The sequence below is a fragment of the Ailuropoda melanoleuca genome, chromosome 14 (assembly GCF_002007445.2).
Source record: "Ailuropoda melanoleuca isolate Jingjing chromosome 14, ASM200744v2, whole genome shotgun sequence".
Lineage (NCBI taxonomy): Eukaryota > Metazoa > Chordata > Mammalia > Carnivora > Ursidae > Ailuropoda > Ailuropoda melanoleuca.
In genome coordinates this window covers 39,545,375-39,559,602 of record NC_048231.1, presented here as the reverse complement: position 1 = coordinate 39,559,602, position 14,228 = coordinate 39,545,375, and the positions used below count along the sequence as shown (strand labels likewise).

General features: G+C 50.6%; 1 protein-coding gene across 6 annotated transcripts in view; it reads right to left on the bottom strand.

The window, feature by feature from the left end:
- Positions 1 to 3,034: 3,034 nt before the first annotated feature.
- Positions 3,035 to 14,228, bottom strand: part of RCOR1 (REST corepressor 1) — a 139,029-nt gene continuing 127,835 nt past the window's right edge. For 2 of the 6 annotated variants that reach the window (XM_034643135.1, XM_034643134.1), the window contains one exon: positions 6,149 to 10,314. In XM_034643135.1, coding sequence (XP_034499026.1) covers positions 10,273 to 10,314 — 42 coding nt within the window. In that variant the 3' untranslated portion in view covers positions 6,149 to 10,272. Of the gene's footprint in view, positions 5,833 to 6,148; positions 10,315 to 14,228 lie in introns of those variants that run through there. The other 4 variants (XR_004620460.1, XR_004620462.1, XR_004620461.1 and 1 more) reach the window with 4 other exon arrangements.

Here is a 14,228-nt window from a genome sequence, read left to right as displayed (position 1 = left end):
TGGCTGCCTCTAAGGCAGCCCCAGCTCCGCTCCCCATCCTGCTGCTGGGTGCCAAGGGTGCCTAAGGGCTGTGTAGAGCATGCTGGCCTTGGCACTTTGCTTGAACAGGCCTCTAGGAACATCAGTCCTCCTGGCTGCTCCCAGAAAGACTGGGACATTCCCCAGCCTCATTCTGCCCGCAACCCAATCTAGGTTAGCTGGGGAAATATCTGTCATTTAGTCAGGGAGGCAGCTGGATGGCCACCTCCCTGCCTTGTCACCCAAAGGAAGAGGGAATGCCCCTCTCTTCCCAGGGTGGGGAAGAGAATGTGGAGGGACTAAAACTTGCCTAAGGTCACAGCGACTCAGGGACAGGATCCAAGCCCCCAGTTTCTAGCCAGGCACGATTTGGCCTCAGGGCTGGAAGAAGATGCTCCAGGCACACAGAGGCTAGAGCAGGAAGGCAAGGACAATGTGGGTGTAAGGAATGAGAGGAGAGGCCAGTAGGGAAAGCATTTCAATCCTGAATCTCCTTAATGAAGAAGGTGATCAGCCAGCAGGACCCAGACTTACGAGTCTAGCCTGGAAGGTTGTTGAGAGCAACTGCCAAGAAAGCCCTAGCACCTGCCCGCCCGCAACAGATACGCTCAATCCATCGTGGGCTGCAGCCTGGCTCCGGGGTCTCAGAGGAACAGCACCAAGGGGCCGCCAGTGCTTCCCAACAGCGAAGTGTCCCTGTGGGGACTCCCTACTGCCAGCCCTTGAGGCAGGACACAGCAGCCTGCAGCTGCCTCCCGGAAGGGACCTGTGACACTGCCTCTCAGAGCTGGGGATCCGAGCAGCACCCCAGGCACCAAAAGCCCGGCCCTGTTCTGCAGCCTGACCCTTCTCAAATGCCCCTGGCCCCACCCCTCTCCCCGTGTCTTGGTATCTGCTGCCGGAGGCAAACCGCTTCTGAATTGGTGGCCTAAAGCTGCAGTCATTCCACGTGCTCACGGTCCTGTGGGACAGCAGCCTGGACTGGATTCGTCTGGACAGTTCTTCTACTGGCCTCCTTAGGTCACTCGCGGGGTCTCCTGGTGGCTCCACCACGGCTACAGGCCTCACTCCCAGGTCTGGTGGTTTGTGCCATCAGCTGGGTCACTTGTCTCCACATGGTTGTCCCAAGCTTCTTCACAGGGCAGCAGAGGTCTCAGCGGCAAGAGAAGGCCACCCCTAAAGCTCCTGGCCCGCTTGCTAAGGGTCCACCAAATAAAGCGAGTTGCGGAGCAAGCCCGGGGTTAGGGGAAGTGACCTCAGGAGGCACGGGGACTCCGAGGCCGTCGCTCTGGCTGTGTTCCCTAAGCAGACATCACCAGGGCCGCCTGTGGTCAGGGCCACACCAAGGCCGAATCGCATACTAGCTCTGCTGGGGAGGCTGTTCGGTGGCACACGGGCACCCACTTGGGACCGGGCTCAGTGTTCCAGGGCTGCAGAGCAGCCAGGGGTTACTCTGCTGAGGAAGGGACTGTGGGGTGAACCTCAGTTGTGGGCAGTATTTCAGTAAGGGCCCGGGAAAGGACAAGGTGGTGGGATGGCAGCAAGTTCTCTTGGACAGCCCAGGGCCACAGGAGGAGGAAGGACCAGGCAGGTCGTGGCAGAGGAGGGCCGGATGCCAGGTCGTCAGTGTGGGGAGCCACACGGGTCTGGGGCAGGTGCTGCGCTCCAGGCAGCGCAGGGGAACCATCCGATGGTGCTGGCCGTCCTCTGCAGGAAGAGCACGTGCCCGCGGGCAGGGCTTGACAGGAGGCTGCTGGCACGAAAGGGCATGCCAGCAGTGGCGCTTGGGCCTGTGATCCAGACCGACTTGGGGGTGGCAGGGAGGCTCAGGACGTGCCAGCTAGGCCTGTAGCCAAACTGGAGGCTGTACCCCAGACCCCTTGGCCCCGGCTCGGCCCACGTAGCAGCAGCCACGGCAGCGGCGCTCCGTGAGTTCTCTCAAGGGCTACCCACCACCTACTAGCTGAGTGACCTGCAGAATTCACTTCACCTCTCTGGCCTCAGTCCCCTCCTTTCCAAAGTGGGGGCCCACCTGTGTGACAGCAGTCAGCCCACCCCTCAGAACAATCTGGCCGGGGACAGTCAGTCGTGGTCAGAATAGTGGGTGTAGAACTGCTGGTCTGTTTTACTCATTGGGAACAAGCTAATCGCAAGAACTGCGTGCCAGTTGCCGGTGAATACACAAGCAGATGTGTGGTCAGAGTATGCCACCAAAAGCACGTGGTGCTCACTGGTCTGGGGCAAGGACTGGAGGCAGGAATCTACAGAGAGAAGTGAGTTCTGTGTGCAGGCCACTGATCTCGAGCAGCTCCGCTTTGCCCTGCCCCACAGGAGGGGCCCGCAATGGTCATACCACTAAGACCTGTCTTGACAGAATGAAAGGACCAGCCGTGGATCAGGTGTCTCTTCCACCAAGCAACCAGGCGAGACTGAAGTGTTTCTGCACACCATCTTGGCTCTCCTCACCACCCTTTAAAGAGTGTCACCCTTGGGGCACCTGGGGGCCTCAGTCAGCGAAGCGTCTGCCTTCGGGTCAGATCATGATCCCAGCGTCCTGGGATGGAGTCCCGCGTTGGGCTCCCTGCTCAGCGTGGAGACTGCTTCTCCCTCTCCCTCTGTCCCTCCCCCTGCTTGTGTTCTCTGTAAAATAAATAAAATCTTAACAAAAATTAAAATAAAATAAAGGGTATCACCCTGGCTTCACAGGTAAGGAGCCAGACCTGCAGGGCTGAGGGTGTGACCAAGATCACAAGAGATGCCACCACCGAGCGGGGACGGGAGCCAGCATCCTGGAGTCTAAACAGACTCTGGCTGACCAGCTTGGGGAAGGCGTTCTTCTGCAGTCTCAGTCTCTCCTTCTATAAAACAGGCATGATAGTCTGGTAGGTGCTATGAGCAGTAAGTCAAATAAAGCATATTTTTTCATTGGCGGGGGGCAAGGCAATCTTCAATAAATAAAGCAATTATTACTAAAAACCACAAATAATTTGCTATGCAATTATCCACTATATAAGACTTAATTGTTGCCACATTTATTTTCAATAGATTAAGTGCCACGAGCCACCATACACAAAATACCTCGTTACAGGGTCTTCACCACAGGACAATCAGCAGACCCCTTCAGCAAAGCTTCTACTTGGGCCCAACATGAACGAGAGGCCAGGGGACACCCGCACCTGCCCAGACCCGGGATCTCAGACAACCCAGTGCCCCAAAGAGCTTAGCAAACACCTCAGATCAAGGGCTTGGTTACCATGGTGTGGGGAGAATGCGAGGGCAACAGAAATGCAAGGAGGAGCTGCTCCGACCTCTCTGGAAGACAATTAGGGTCTGTGTCAGGCGTGAGCATCAATGGGTCGTTGGACTCGGAAGTTCCAATCCTAGGTATTCATTCTACAGCTACACTGGCAGGTAGGCAAGATCAAACGGTTACTCCCAGGCTGCCGAAACCACACAGAACCACTCTGCCCAGCACTGACGACAGTACAAAGACATCATCACAGTCCTAACCAGAGGACCAAAACCAGACGACCACGGAGCCAACAGAGACACACGTATGTGTCGAAAGAGGAAGATGTTGGTGTGTCAGGTGAAAAAAGGCAGGCATACAACAGGATGCCTCGGAGGTTACTTGCACAGAAGATGGTTGTTTGCACAAGTGCTTGGAGGCTGTGCTGGGCACGGGGACCGGTGACAGCCCCTGGAGGGGACAGGGCGGTCAGAGGGTGGAGGGCGGGGACTCACTTCCCACCGCATGCCTTCCATACCCCCTGCATCGCTTACCTACTTCAGAGAGTAAGAAACATCTCAAGCCATTTCTTTACAGTCCAGTGGAGAGGTGGACGTTGTGGAGGCAGGATCAGGCACTGCAGCCCAGACAAGCACAGAACGTTCCTGAAGTGGAAAGGTCACGTGGCAGGGATGGGCTTCTGTAGAAGCAGACAGACCGTTCTAAGCAGGAAAAAGCCCTGACGACAGCTGGGGGACGAGGAGCGGATGAGAGAAGGGCAGCAAGAGTGTCAGGACGAGATGAGTGGCTCAGGAAGGGCTCGGGCTGTCGCCAACACCAGGAATGGGGGGAGCCGCGAGGGGGATTCAGAGGTAGGTGACCAGATACACAGCAGTGCATACACTGAGGAGGAGAACTTGCGAGAAGGAGCAGGGGAGAAGCGTTCTGGACGGGTCGCACGGAGGTACGGACACAGGAGTGGAGCTTGGTGCGAGCGCGGTCAGGCCTCTGGGGCTAACGGGAACCCGTCCTGGACTGGGAACAGTCCAGGGAAGAAGAGCTGAAAGAGCGGGAAGGCCAGCAGTTGCTTCAGGGTCTCATCCCTGGGAGGCTGCCCCGGGGGCAGGTTCCATCAGGAACCCCCAGGAGCTCGCCCGGCCCCTACCGAGGCCCCAAGCATGCAGCAGCTGCAGCAGGCGTGAGTGTGGTCTTCACGGCTGGGCAGGAAGGAGACTCGAGGGCCAAGGCTTTGGGCAGCAGGGCTACGGGACTTCACGGGGCAGGCTGGCCTTCAGTACACGCCTTCTCTGGCCCGAGTGGGGACAGCCGGGACTTGAGGAGGGGCGCTGCCACGCCCAGTCCCGAAATACAGGCTGCCAAGTGCTCTCGAGGCCTCTCCCTTCCACAGAAGCTATCACGCCCCAGACACACCTGCCGGCAGAGAGACTCTTGCCGCCTCCGTTTTGTTCTTGGCCACGAGTGCACCAGAAAGCAGCGCCTATGCGGAGGGCTTGATTCTGAACGTGACTCGAGGGAACAGGAGTGGGGGATGAGAAGCGACAGGGACCGTTTCCAGTCGGTCATCACCGTGGCCCACGGGGGCTGCCCACTGGCGCCCGAACTTCCTCCTGCTCCCTGGCCCAGCCGCCACCGCCTCCCACTCAGGGCAGCGGTCAGCTACGACTGCTGAAGCCGGGCGGCAGCGCCGGCCGAGACCAGGGGCGATGGGGCCCGAGACACGAGCGGGGCCTGTGCTCTCTCCAGCACCCTCCATGTCGGGACCCATGCCATGTGTCCCCGCTGCCTGAAGCCCCATGCAGGTGTGGTGGTCTAAGCCAGACTTCGGAAGCCCTCCCTCAGCACTGCCCCAACTCCCCCCACCTCCTTTTCTTAGTGCTGGTCACTCTTCTAAGGCAATGGACGCCAAGCCCAAGCAGCCCGTTTGGCTCCCATCCTGGCAGACGTCCAACACTGCTGACAGTGGGCCATATCCTTTCCTCTGCCTTGACCCTCCTCTCCTCCCTCCCTGCGCCTGCACTCTTCCTCAGTTTCTCTGCTTCCACCTCCTGGCAGGACAGCCCAGGCTGCTTTCGGTACCATGAGGCACCCCCACGAGCCACACGTGGAGGCCTAAGAGCCTCTGTCCGCCCCTCCTGGGTGCTGCCCTCAGATGTCACCCACGGAGACCCTCGGGCAGCACGTGGCATCCTCCCTGTGACACCGAGTGTGGTGACTGGGCAAGGAATTCTCACAGGTGTCCTGCGAACCCCCTTCTACCCTCTGCCGAATCACGCCTAGAGAGGGACCCCATCTGCAGATCTTGAGTGCTGCCTGAAGCAGCACCGGATTTGGAAGGGAGGCTCCTCGAGCAGTTCTCTAGCCAGATCCTACATTCTGGCTACAGAAGCGGAGACCGCAGAGGTGGCCAGCGGGTGTTGAGTGTTCTTCATACCGCTTGGAGGTGCTGAGGTCAGAGCTGTGTCCGTTCTCGGCACACCAGAGGCGACAAGGCGGTGGTCGGCCTCTTCACTGCCACAGTCCAGGGCCGTGCAGAGGCCAGCATCCAGGAGTCAAGCCTGGTCACGCTGAAAAGAGAAAAACCACTAATGGGGGAAAAAGTCCTCTCACTGAACCTTAAAGTGTAAGCCCTCAACAGCTGCCAACTTTTATGAATTCAGGTACCTCAGCTTGGTCCCAACCATAAGATCATCATACGTTAAAATAAAAAAAAAATGCAGTTCAAGGAGAGCCAAAGGCTAAACACAGAAGGCATCCGTGGCTGCTTCCACAGGGTGTAGTTCTGGGGGGCATCTACGTTCTGAAACCCCAAGGCCCAACACAAAACCCCACTATGCACTAGGGCGGGGCACTGATTTGATGGAAAGGGGAGGTTGCAGAAAATGGTTCTGTCTCATATTTTATTACATCAATGGCTTGAAAATTTTTTATTTAACTTCAGCAAATATTAGAAATAGAAAAATGAATTCTGAATTTCACAAATAAATTTTTCGATCTCCACTATAACAAATGTTATCATTCAATGGCTAAGCAATTATAATGCTATGAACATTCACCACAATGAGTGTGCTGATATAGAAAACAGGCAAAAAGAGACATTAAAATATTACTTACAACAGCATTATTACAACATATTTTCTTTAAAACTCCAACGTGGATTTTATCACTTCAAAAGATATACAGCATTTCCATTATATTTGCAAACTTAACCTTATACATCTTTAAAATCTTGAAAAATTTTTAAGCAATCTAAAAAGCACTTAGCAAAGTTGATAGGTCTACATAATGGAATACTATCCACTCCAGTATAAATTTTAGTTTTCGGAGAAGGTGACTGTAAACACTCATTACCACACGACATGCATAGACTCTCCTGACCTTCCTTCTTCTGAATTGTAACACACCTGCAATTGTGCTTTAGTGTAAGGAGGAAAGCGGCAGGGTCCAGGGAGGGGCGGAAAGAGTGTTTGTTTTTGAGCATTGCACAAGATTGCTAGATTCAGATTAGCTAACTACTTTGAGTCAACATGAAGCCAAGTTTCACTTGATACTGAAAGCTTGGATCCTGGGTCACTGGGCTTAGACACAGGCTGGACGAGAGAGGAAACGAGGCTCTCGTTTGAGTTGGCTCCATCTTTCCTCTGCTCCGTTAAGCAGGGATCCAGTTAGTGTAATGCACTGTTTGGCTTATTTTTGGTATGCAATTATACCAATAGTATATCTGATATTTAGAAAGACAAAAATAGGGCATAGTTGAAATTTAAAGTGACAATGAGCACACTTATAGTGGTGTGTGGTATCTGAGGGAACTTTCATACACAGAAAACAACTGCTTAATTAGTCCACCACAGTAAGCTCGTAAAACTCAACAATTTTTTCCTTTTCATTTTTTGATTAGAGAGGTTGGTGACCATTGAAGGGTCTTAAAGGTTAAAAACTATCAAATACCATTTTGAGAAACTGGTGTCTTGGTGGGCACAAACACACCAAGACCACGCAGTGGGTGTGTTACACTAACCGCCGGCTCCTACAGACACCAGCGCCTGACTGTGTGCCACCGGCCGTATCAGTACAACTGAGGCATGGCCTTCCTCGTTAAAAGAGCTATGTTACAGGATCGATCACTGTTTCAGACCAGTCAACACAATATTCAAGTAACAAGGTGTTTAAATGGATAAGTGAAAACAATTTTTACCTAACACTTTACACACCTACATAAAATTAAATAAAACAAACTTTTAATGCATATGCAATACAATTTATATCTTTTAGGATTTCTAAACTAAAAGTTAAAACTATCGTTTGCTTCAATGGTACTCTATTTTGCACAATAACTTATACTTAGGAGAAATTTTCCACAAAAATATATATATAATTATGACATTCACATTGATCAATTTTTAAGAAGACAAAGCTTAAGTGAACATTGCATCCGAAGCAGTTGCCACTGTGGACCCTTACACATCCAAACACGACCTGCTGATGCACCGAAGTCTTGATATGTTAAAAAGGGGCTTCACATAAATAAGATTCATCGCTCAGCTTTTAAAGCTAAGTGATTTCTTGCATTTACATCATTGCAAAGACAGTGTAATGAAACAGTTTAAAACACAGTGCTACGTTATGCTTGAAACTATAAGGAAGGAGTCAAAGACAACCATCTTTCTTCCTTCTGGCAAATGACAACAATGCCCCCTTCCCGTGGAGAGAAAGCCAGAACCGGGCTGCGGTGGTCGGCCAAGTGCACTGGCGCAGTGACTCCTCAGGAACGGGCGAGCATGTGAGGGGATGGTGCAGAGTACACACAGGGGCCCGGCGCTGCTGCGCTGCCTGCCATGCTCCCTAAGAACTAGCATGCGCTCACGCATTGCCAGAAGGAAAACAGCCCGGGCATGCAGAGAGGAACAGACCTACTGGTGGAACAAGACCCATTGCAGTAAACGGCCTGCCGCTTCCGTTAAGAGGAAGGAGGCCTTGAGAAGAAGCAAAGAGAACCTATGGCCTCGCTCCTTTAAGCAACGTGCAAAACTTTCGCCACCTCCTCTCTGTGATTTACCCGCCATTTTCCAATTACACAGCAGGCTTATGATATGAGCCAAAACAAAGCCTACCTCACGTCTAGTGTTATTATGCTACCCCGTCTAGGCAGGAGCAGCAAGCTGTGACTGCCCTCTGGCCTCCTCGGATGTTCTTCACACGCTCTTACCTGACCCACAGATACCCTGTAGGGGACAAGATGACCAAAGTTGGGAAAGTCCCATTTTACTCCCCTTGTGAATGACCTTTCTCCAGATTTCTAAAAACATACAATTTCGAACAGTCTAGGTTTCTAGCTGACCCTCTTCCTAAAGAGACAATCAGCTGACTTAAAAAAAAAAGGGGGGGGGTAGCAAGGTGCTTGGGAGTCAAAACACATCAAATTTTAATTGCATATTTTAAATTCTTAAGAATTCTGTTTGTGCCTTAAAGCATCTGCATTTTTTTTTCTTTTTGGTATTGAAAGCAGGAAAAATATTTAAAGGATGCAAAACAACAACAACAACAACAAAAGTTCCTTCAACATATTTAGTGCAGGCTGGACTGACCGTGGGCGGGACACAGGTTACAAGACAACGCAGTCTGACAGTCTATCCCTCAGCCCTGCAGCGGGTCCACAGTCTGGTACGAGAATAAGTCATTCTGGAAATCTCAGAACATTTATTAGAAACATTTACTTGTTCCCAGTCCAACCAAAAGGCATTACAGACCACTCTGTACATTGTTTCTTTTCCTCTTGGCCTTAGTAGAGCCAATAAACTGATCACTTCTCTGTCCTGTACTATAATATTAAAAGAGAAAGGATGGTGTTTATATGATCACATCAGTACACGAAGGACAAAAAAAGCTATATGGAGTGACACGTAGAAGGCCAGGCATACCAACAGAATGGGGAACAAACAATGTGTAGCTTTTATAAAACCCTCACCAGCTATTCTAATACCCTTTATTGAGCTAACCTGACATTTAAAATCTGCACTCTGTCAGAATCTGCAGCAATTTCTCCCGTCTCCTAATCTCAGTGATGTTATCTTTGGCAAGCAAAAACTTTAAAGAAGAAATAAGACACTAAAACAGAAAAAGGATCGATAACATGGTTGCCAAAAGGAGAAGGCACCAATTCCAATGCACAAGCACCAGGTACAGTGGTATGGACCGCATCTCTTGGAGCTGTATGGTGGGGTAGGGGGGGATCCGGAAAAGAGAGGGTGACTCCCGTCCTGGGATTACAATGCTGAAAGCTGAAGGCAGAAAGTGTTGAGGTCCATGTTCCCTTTAAGCTAGTGTCCAAGGACAGTTGCTGTGAATGAGCTTTCTACCACTTGGGAAGGGAGAAGGGCGAGATTTAAGCCAGCTAAATTTACAAACCATAATTACACCCAACGTTTGGGGAAACGTGAGCTGTCTCAGGACGTTTGGCACAATGAAGGTTATAATGCGGTCTGTCAGTATGCTGTGATTTCCAAAGAAGCATGATATCAATTAGGTGGATGCCTCAGAAAAGAACAAGAGAAACTTTCTAAAAGGCCAACAGGGTCACAGTCACTTTGAAAATTACATTATGCACAAAGTAGAAGTCGCAGGCCATGCAGGAACAGAGTCGTGCCTTCCAAGTGGACTACCTGTTTGAAGAAGCTGCTGACTGGGCACAGCGGCCATTGGTGGGGCTCAGGAGCTTCAACTGGGGAGGGGTCCCCAGAGTCACAGGAGGCGTGCAGGCCACGAGACTCCCCAGCACTTAGGCAGAGTGTGAGAGATGCAAAGGGGCTCTCTGGGAAGTGGCGCCAACATGGAGGAACGAGCACAGAATTAAGGCAGATGGAGCACAGGACTGGAAGTGTATGCCTTTTTTGGTAATAGCTGCTTTGTCCACAGAGATGTGATGCAGATGGCTAGGTGATGTCTTGTAATACCTGATATCCTGGATAACACAGTCGTCCATACCAAGTGCTCAAAGCTACCAGAGCTTCTCATGAAGCAGATGCATATCTGACGTCAAGAACAGAAGCAGCCTGAGGAGAGAAGAGAGGGGGGAAAAGAATCAAAGAGCAGGTAAACACCACAAACTGCTACTTCTGGTGTGGCGAGACAGGGTGAGAGGGTGCGGGCCACCGGTCTATCCGGCACACAGGTGTGTTCCTAAGGGCAGGGCCTGGGCACGGCAAGCAGGGTAAGAAGGCGGCCTCCACAGCCTGATATCTCAGGCTCAGATCCTGGCTCTGTCACTTTCTAGATGTGGATCCTTGGATGAGTTCTTTTCCAATTTCTGTTTCCTCATCTTCAGAACAGACACAATAGTGATGTCTACTCCACAGGAATAGATAAAATCCCTGGAACGGGCATGTCAGCACAGCGCATGGCCAAAGGCAGCACTCCGGCGTGTCAGCACTGGCTGGACAGAGGCCACGGCACCTACCCCACTCAGCCAACAGCCACTGGCCTGCGCTGGGACACAGGGACCCACAGGACAGCTAAGATCGCAGGATCTTCTTTAAAATCTTTTTCTTTCCTCCCTCCCTCCCTCCATCCCTTCCTTCCTTCCTTCTTTCCCTTCCCTTCCCCTTCTTTCTTTTCTTTCTCTTTCTCTTTCCTTTCCTTCCCTTTCCCTTCCCTTCCTTTCCTTTCTTTCTTTCAAGATTTTATTTATTTATTTGACACAGAGAGAGAGACAGCCAGCGAGAGAGGGAACACAAGCAGGGGGAGTGGGAGAGGAAGAAGCAGGCTCCCAGCGGAGAAGCCTGACGCGAGGCTCGATCCCAGAGCGCCGGGATCACGCCCTGAGCTGAAGGCAGATGCTTAACGACTGAGCCACCAAAGCGCTCCAGCCTCAAAGGCATTTCTTAACTAAAACAGACTCCCAGACCCAAACCAGAAGGTTACAAGGTGTCTTAGTGCCCATTGCTACCCTCCTGATGTCTCGCTTATTTCTAGGGAAAGCACTGGGCTATGAACCCCAAATCTGAAAACAGCAGTTCCTTTGGATGATATCACAATTTATGAAAACAGTTGTTAGTCAGGTCAGGAGATTTCTCCTCACTAGTAACACACTCAGACATTCTGTAACTTTAAGGGAGACCCTACCTCCGACCCAGTCCTGTCTAGCATCCCCTCACCCGTTCTGACACGTACCCACCCCTGCTCTGTACTGCATCTCTGTCCACTTCAGAGAACTCGGAATCTCAAAAGCTCAAAACCCATGGGCTGCCTTCCCTTCTCAGCCTTGAGGGAAAAAAGCCTACAGCTAACAGGCCATTATGTTACTGGAACTTCAGGCAATTCTGATGTCCTCCTCCCTGTGCTACATTTAACACATAAAATCTGAGGGCAGAAGGGGTGTGCAAGACACTAGCAGACCTCTTTTTTAGCTGCTGGATTCCACAGATTACACAAGAATGAGAAATTACAAGGGTACCCAGTTCTGGGCACTGACTAGAAAGACAATTAACCAGCATTCTAACAAGTTCCCTCAGGCCCCTCATGGACACAGAGAAGCAGCTGGTCCTTACAGACTGATTTCCTTTTGCAAACTGACACACAGAGATGAGAAAAGCAGGGTGGTAGAGTGGGAAGGCTGGTACAACAAGGAGTATAAGAAGAAAGGGGCCATGGCACCTGGCTGACTCAGCCGGTGAAGCATCTGCCTTTGGCTCAGGTTGTGGTCCCGGGGTCCTGGGATCGAGTCCCGTGCATTGGGCTCCCTGCTCAACGGGTAGCCTGCTTCTCCTTCTGCCTCTCCTTCTGTCATCACTCTTGCTCTTGCTCTCTCTCAAATAAATAAAATCTTAGAAGGGAGGGAAGGAGGAAGGAAGGAAGAAACCAAGGAAAAGGAAATAAAGTGTGTGATGGTGGGGATTTAAATGACTACAGAGGTGAAAATGTTTATAGATAACATAAAGATCATACATTAAAGAGAAGTCAGGTAATAGCAGTGGTTTTGAAGAGAAGGCTGGGCAAACAGACACATGGAAGATCAACCACCAGAGAGAAATGAAGACATGCTGCTTGGTAGGAAATGCAGTCAAGGGTGAGCCAAAGCTCCCAGAGACTGAGAAGAGAATTATATGGGTATTTTGATGTGCAATCAACGTGGTGAGTGGACCGTGAAGAATGGCCCTTCTGGACTATAAAGAAAGAAACATAACTGTCAGTGAATGAACCGGGCTTAAGAAAAGGGAGGAAAGTATATGGGAAAGAACTCACATCCCACCCCATTGGTGATGGCCCTTGGTCCCAAATTTACAACCACATTTTTTAGGCTAACCCTGCCAACACTCACTTTGATTAAATTTGAAGAAGAAGGAGAGCCAGAGTTTCCTATTATTTTTGCTTCCTGGGACTAAAGCTGGAAAACACACATGAAAGCTGTCAATTTTACAAATTCTAATGTTCCTTCTCTGGTAATTCTCATCTTTCAATGCTTTTAAGTTGAGTCTAGGATGTGAGGGAAGTTAATTTGTTGCCTAAAGTGGCAACTAGCACCAGGACAAGAATTACTGCTAAAAGCTGCAAACCCCTTCCCTCTGCTCACATGCTGCTAGGTTCCAGGGTCTCAGGCTGGGCCATGCATGCGTGTAGCTCGGGGAAACACTCACATTATTAGTAACACAAATTCTTTTTTTTTTTTTTTAAGATTTTATTTATTTATGTGACAGAGAGACAGCCAGTGAGAGAGGGAACACAAGCAGGGGGAGTGGGAGAGGAAGAAGCAGGCTCCCAGTGGAAGAGCCTGATGTGGGGCTCGATCCCAGAATGCCGGGATCACGCCCTGAGCCAAAGGCAGACGCTTAACGACTGTGCTACCCAGGGGCCCCTAGTAACACAAATTCTGTACACTTATTACAAGATTTTCTGGTAGAACATTCTAAGGAGTCTAACAAAATGAGGTTGTTTTAACACCCTTCTGATGGATATAAGTGCCTTGTGGCCTTTCAAATTGGCGCAGAGGCACGGGGTGCCCCATCTACGGCATGCTGGGCAGGGGCTCTCCCTCATGAGGCACTCTGTGTGCTCAGGTCAGGAGAGGAGGGGCTCTGGACCACTTTTATAACCAGCCTCTTAGAGTAAAGGGGGAGCACAGACAATACAAAATAGGTAATTTCAAATCATTCCTGCATGGTCTGGGAGAAGCTTTGATGAGAAAGTGACTTTTCCTGTAAAGCTCAATTAATCCTTGGAGTTTCGTGTCAGTGAACAAACTCAAATGTCAAATGTCAAGTGATCGGCAATGAACCCCTGCCTGGCCCCATTCTCGTCTGTGGGAGTGGGGGTAAATACATGTAGCAGGGCCAGTCAGACTAGCTGGGGAAATGGCTGGCAGCCCTGTCCCAGGAGGCAGCAGATGGGGACGTGCGGCCTCACTAATCTGGTTGCCTAAGCTGCGCTGAGTCGGCTGATGGGATCGGGGCGGCTATCCTGGAAACAGCCAGAATGTCAGCCACCAGCCTGGAAGGTCCAGCCAACCACAGAACCTGGAACTATCTCCATCAATATTTAAACCCATTAGCCCCAAACTGCATCAAAGGCGGGACGATTTGGGACAGCAGAGACAGACCCAGGAGCTCCTGGATGGCTAGCTGTGCCGATTCACCAGTTAAGTTCATTAACCTCCCACTGAGATGACAACCCATTTTACATGACTGAGCTTGACTGCCACTGCTCAAGGCACTTCCAACTTACTGTTTTATGGCTGAGTTCTTACTTGATCTAAGAAATGCTGGTAATGTGGAATATTTTGCAGCTGGAGGAAACCAGGGTGAAACTAAGAATTTGTACAGGAATTAAAATATGAATAATCTACCTAGTGACCAAAAACTAACTGGTATCAACACACATATTATGGTATTTATAGGTAAAAGTCAAGTCTCTAACAGAGCTGAGAGCTAAAAATATTTCTACAGCTGAGAAAGGCCATCAAAGAAGAAACCAA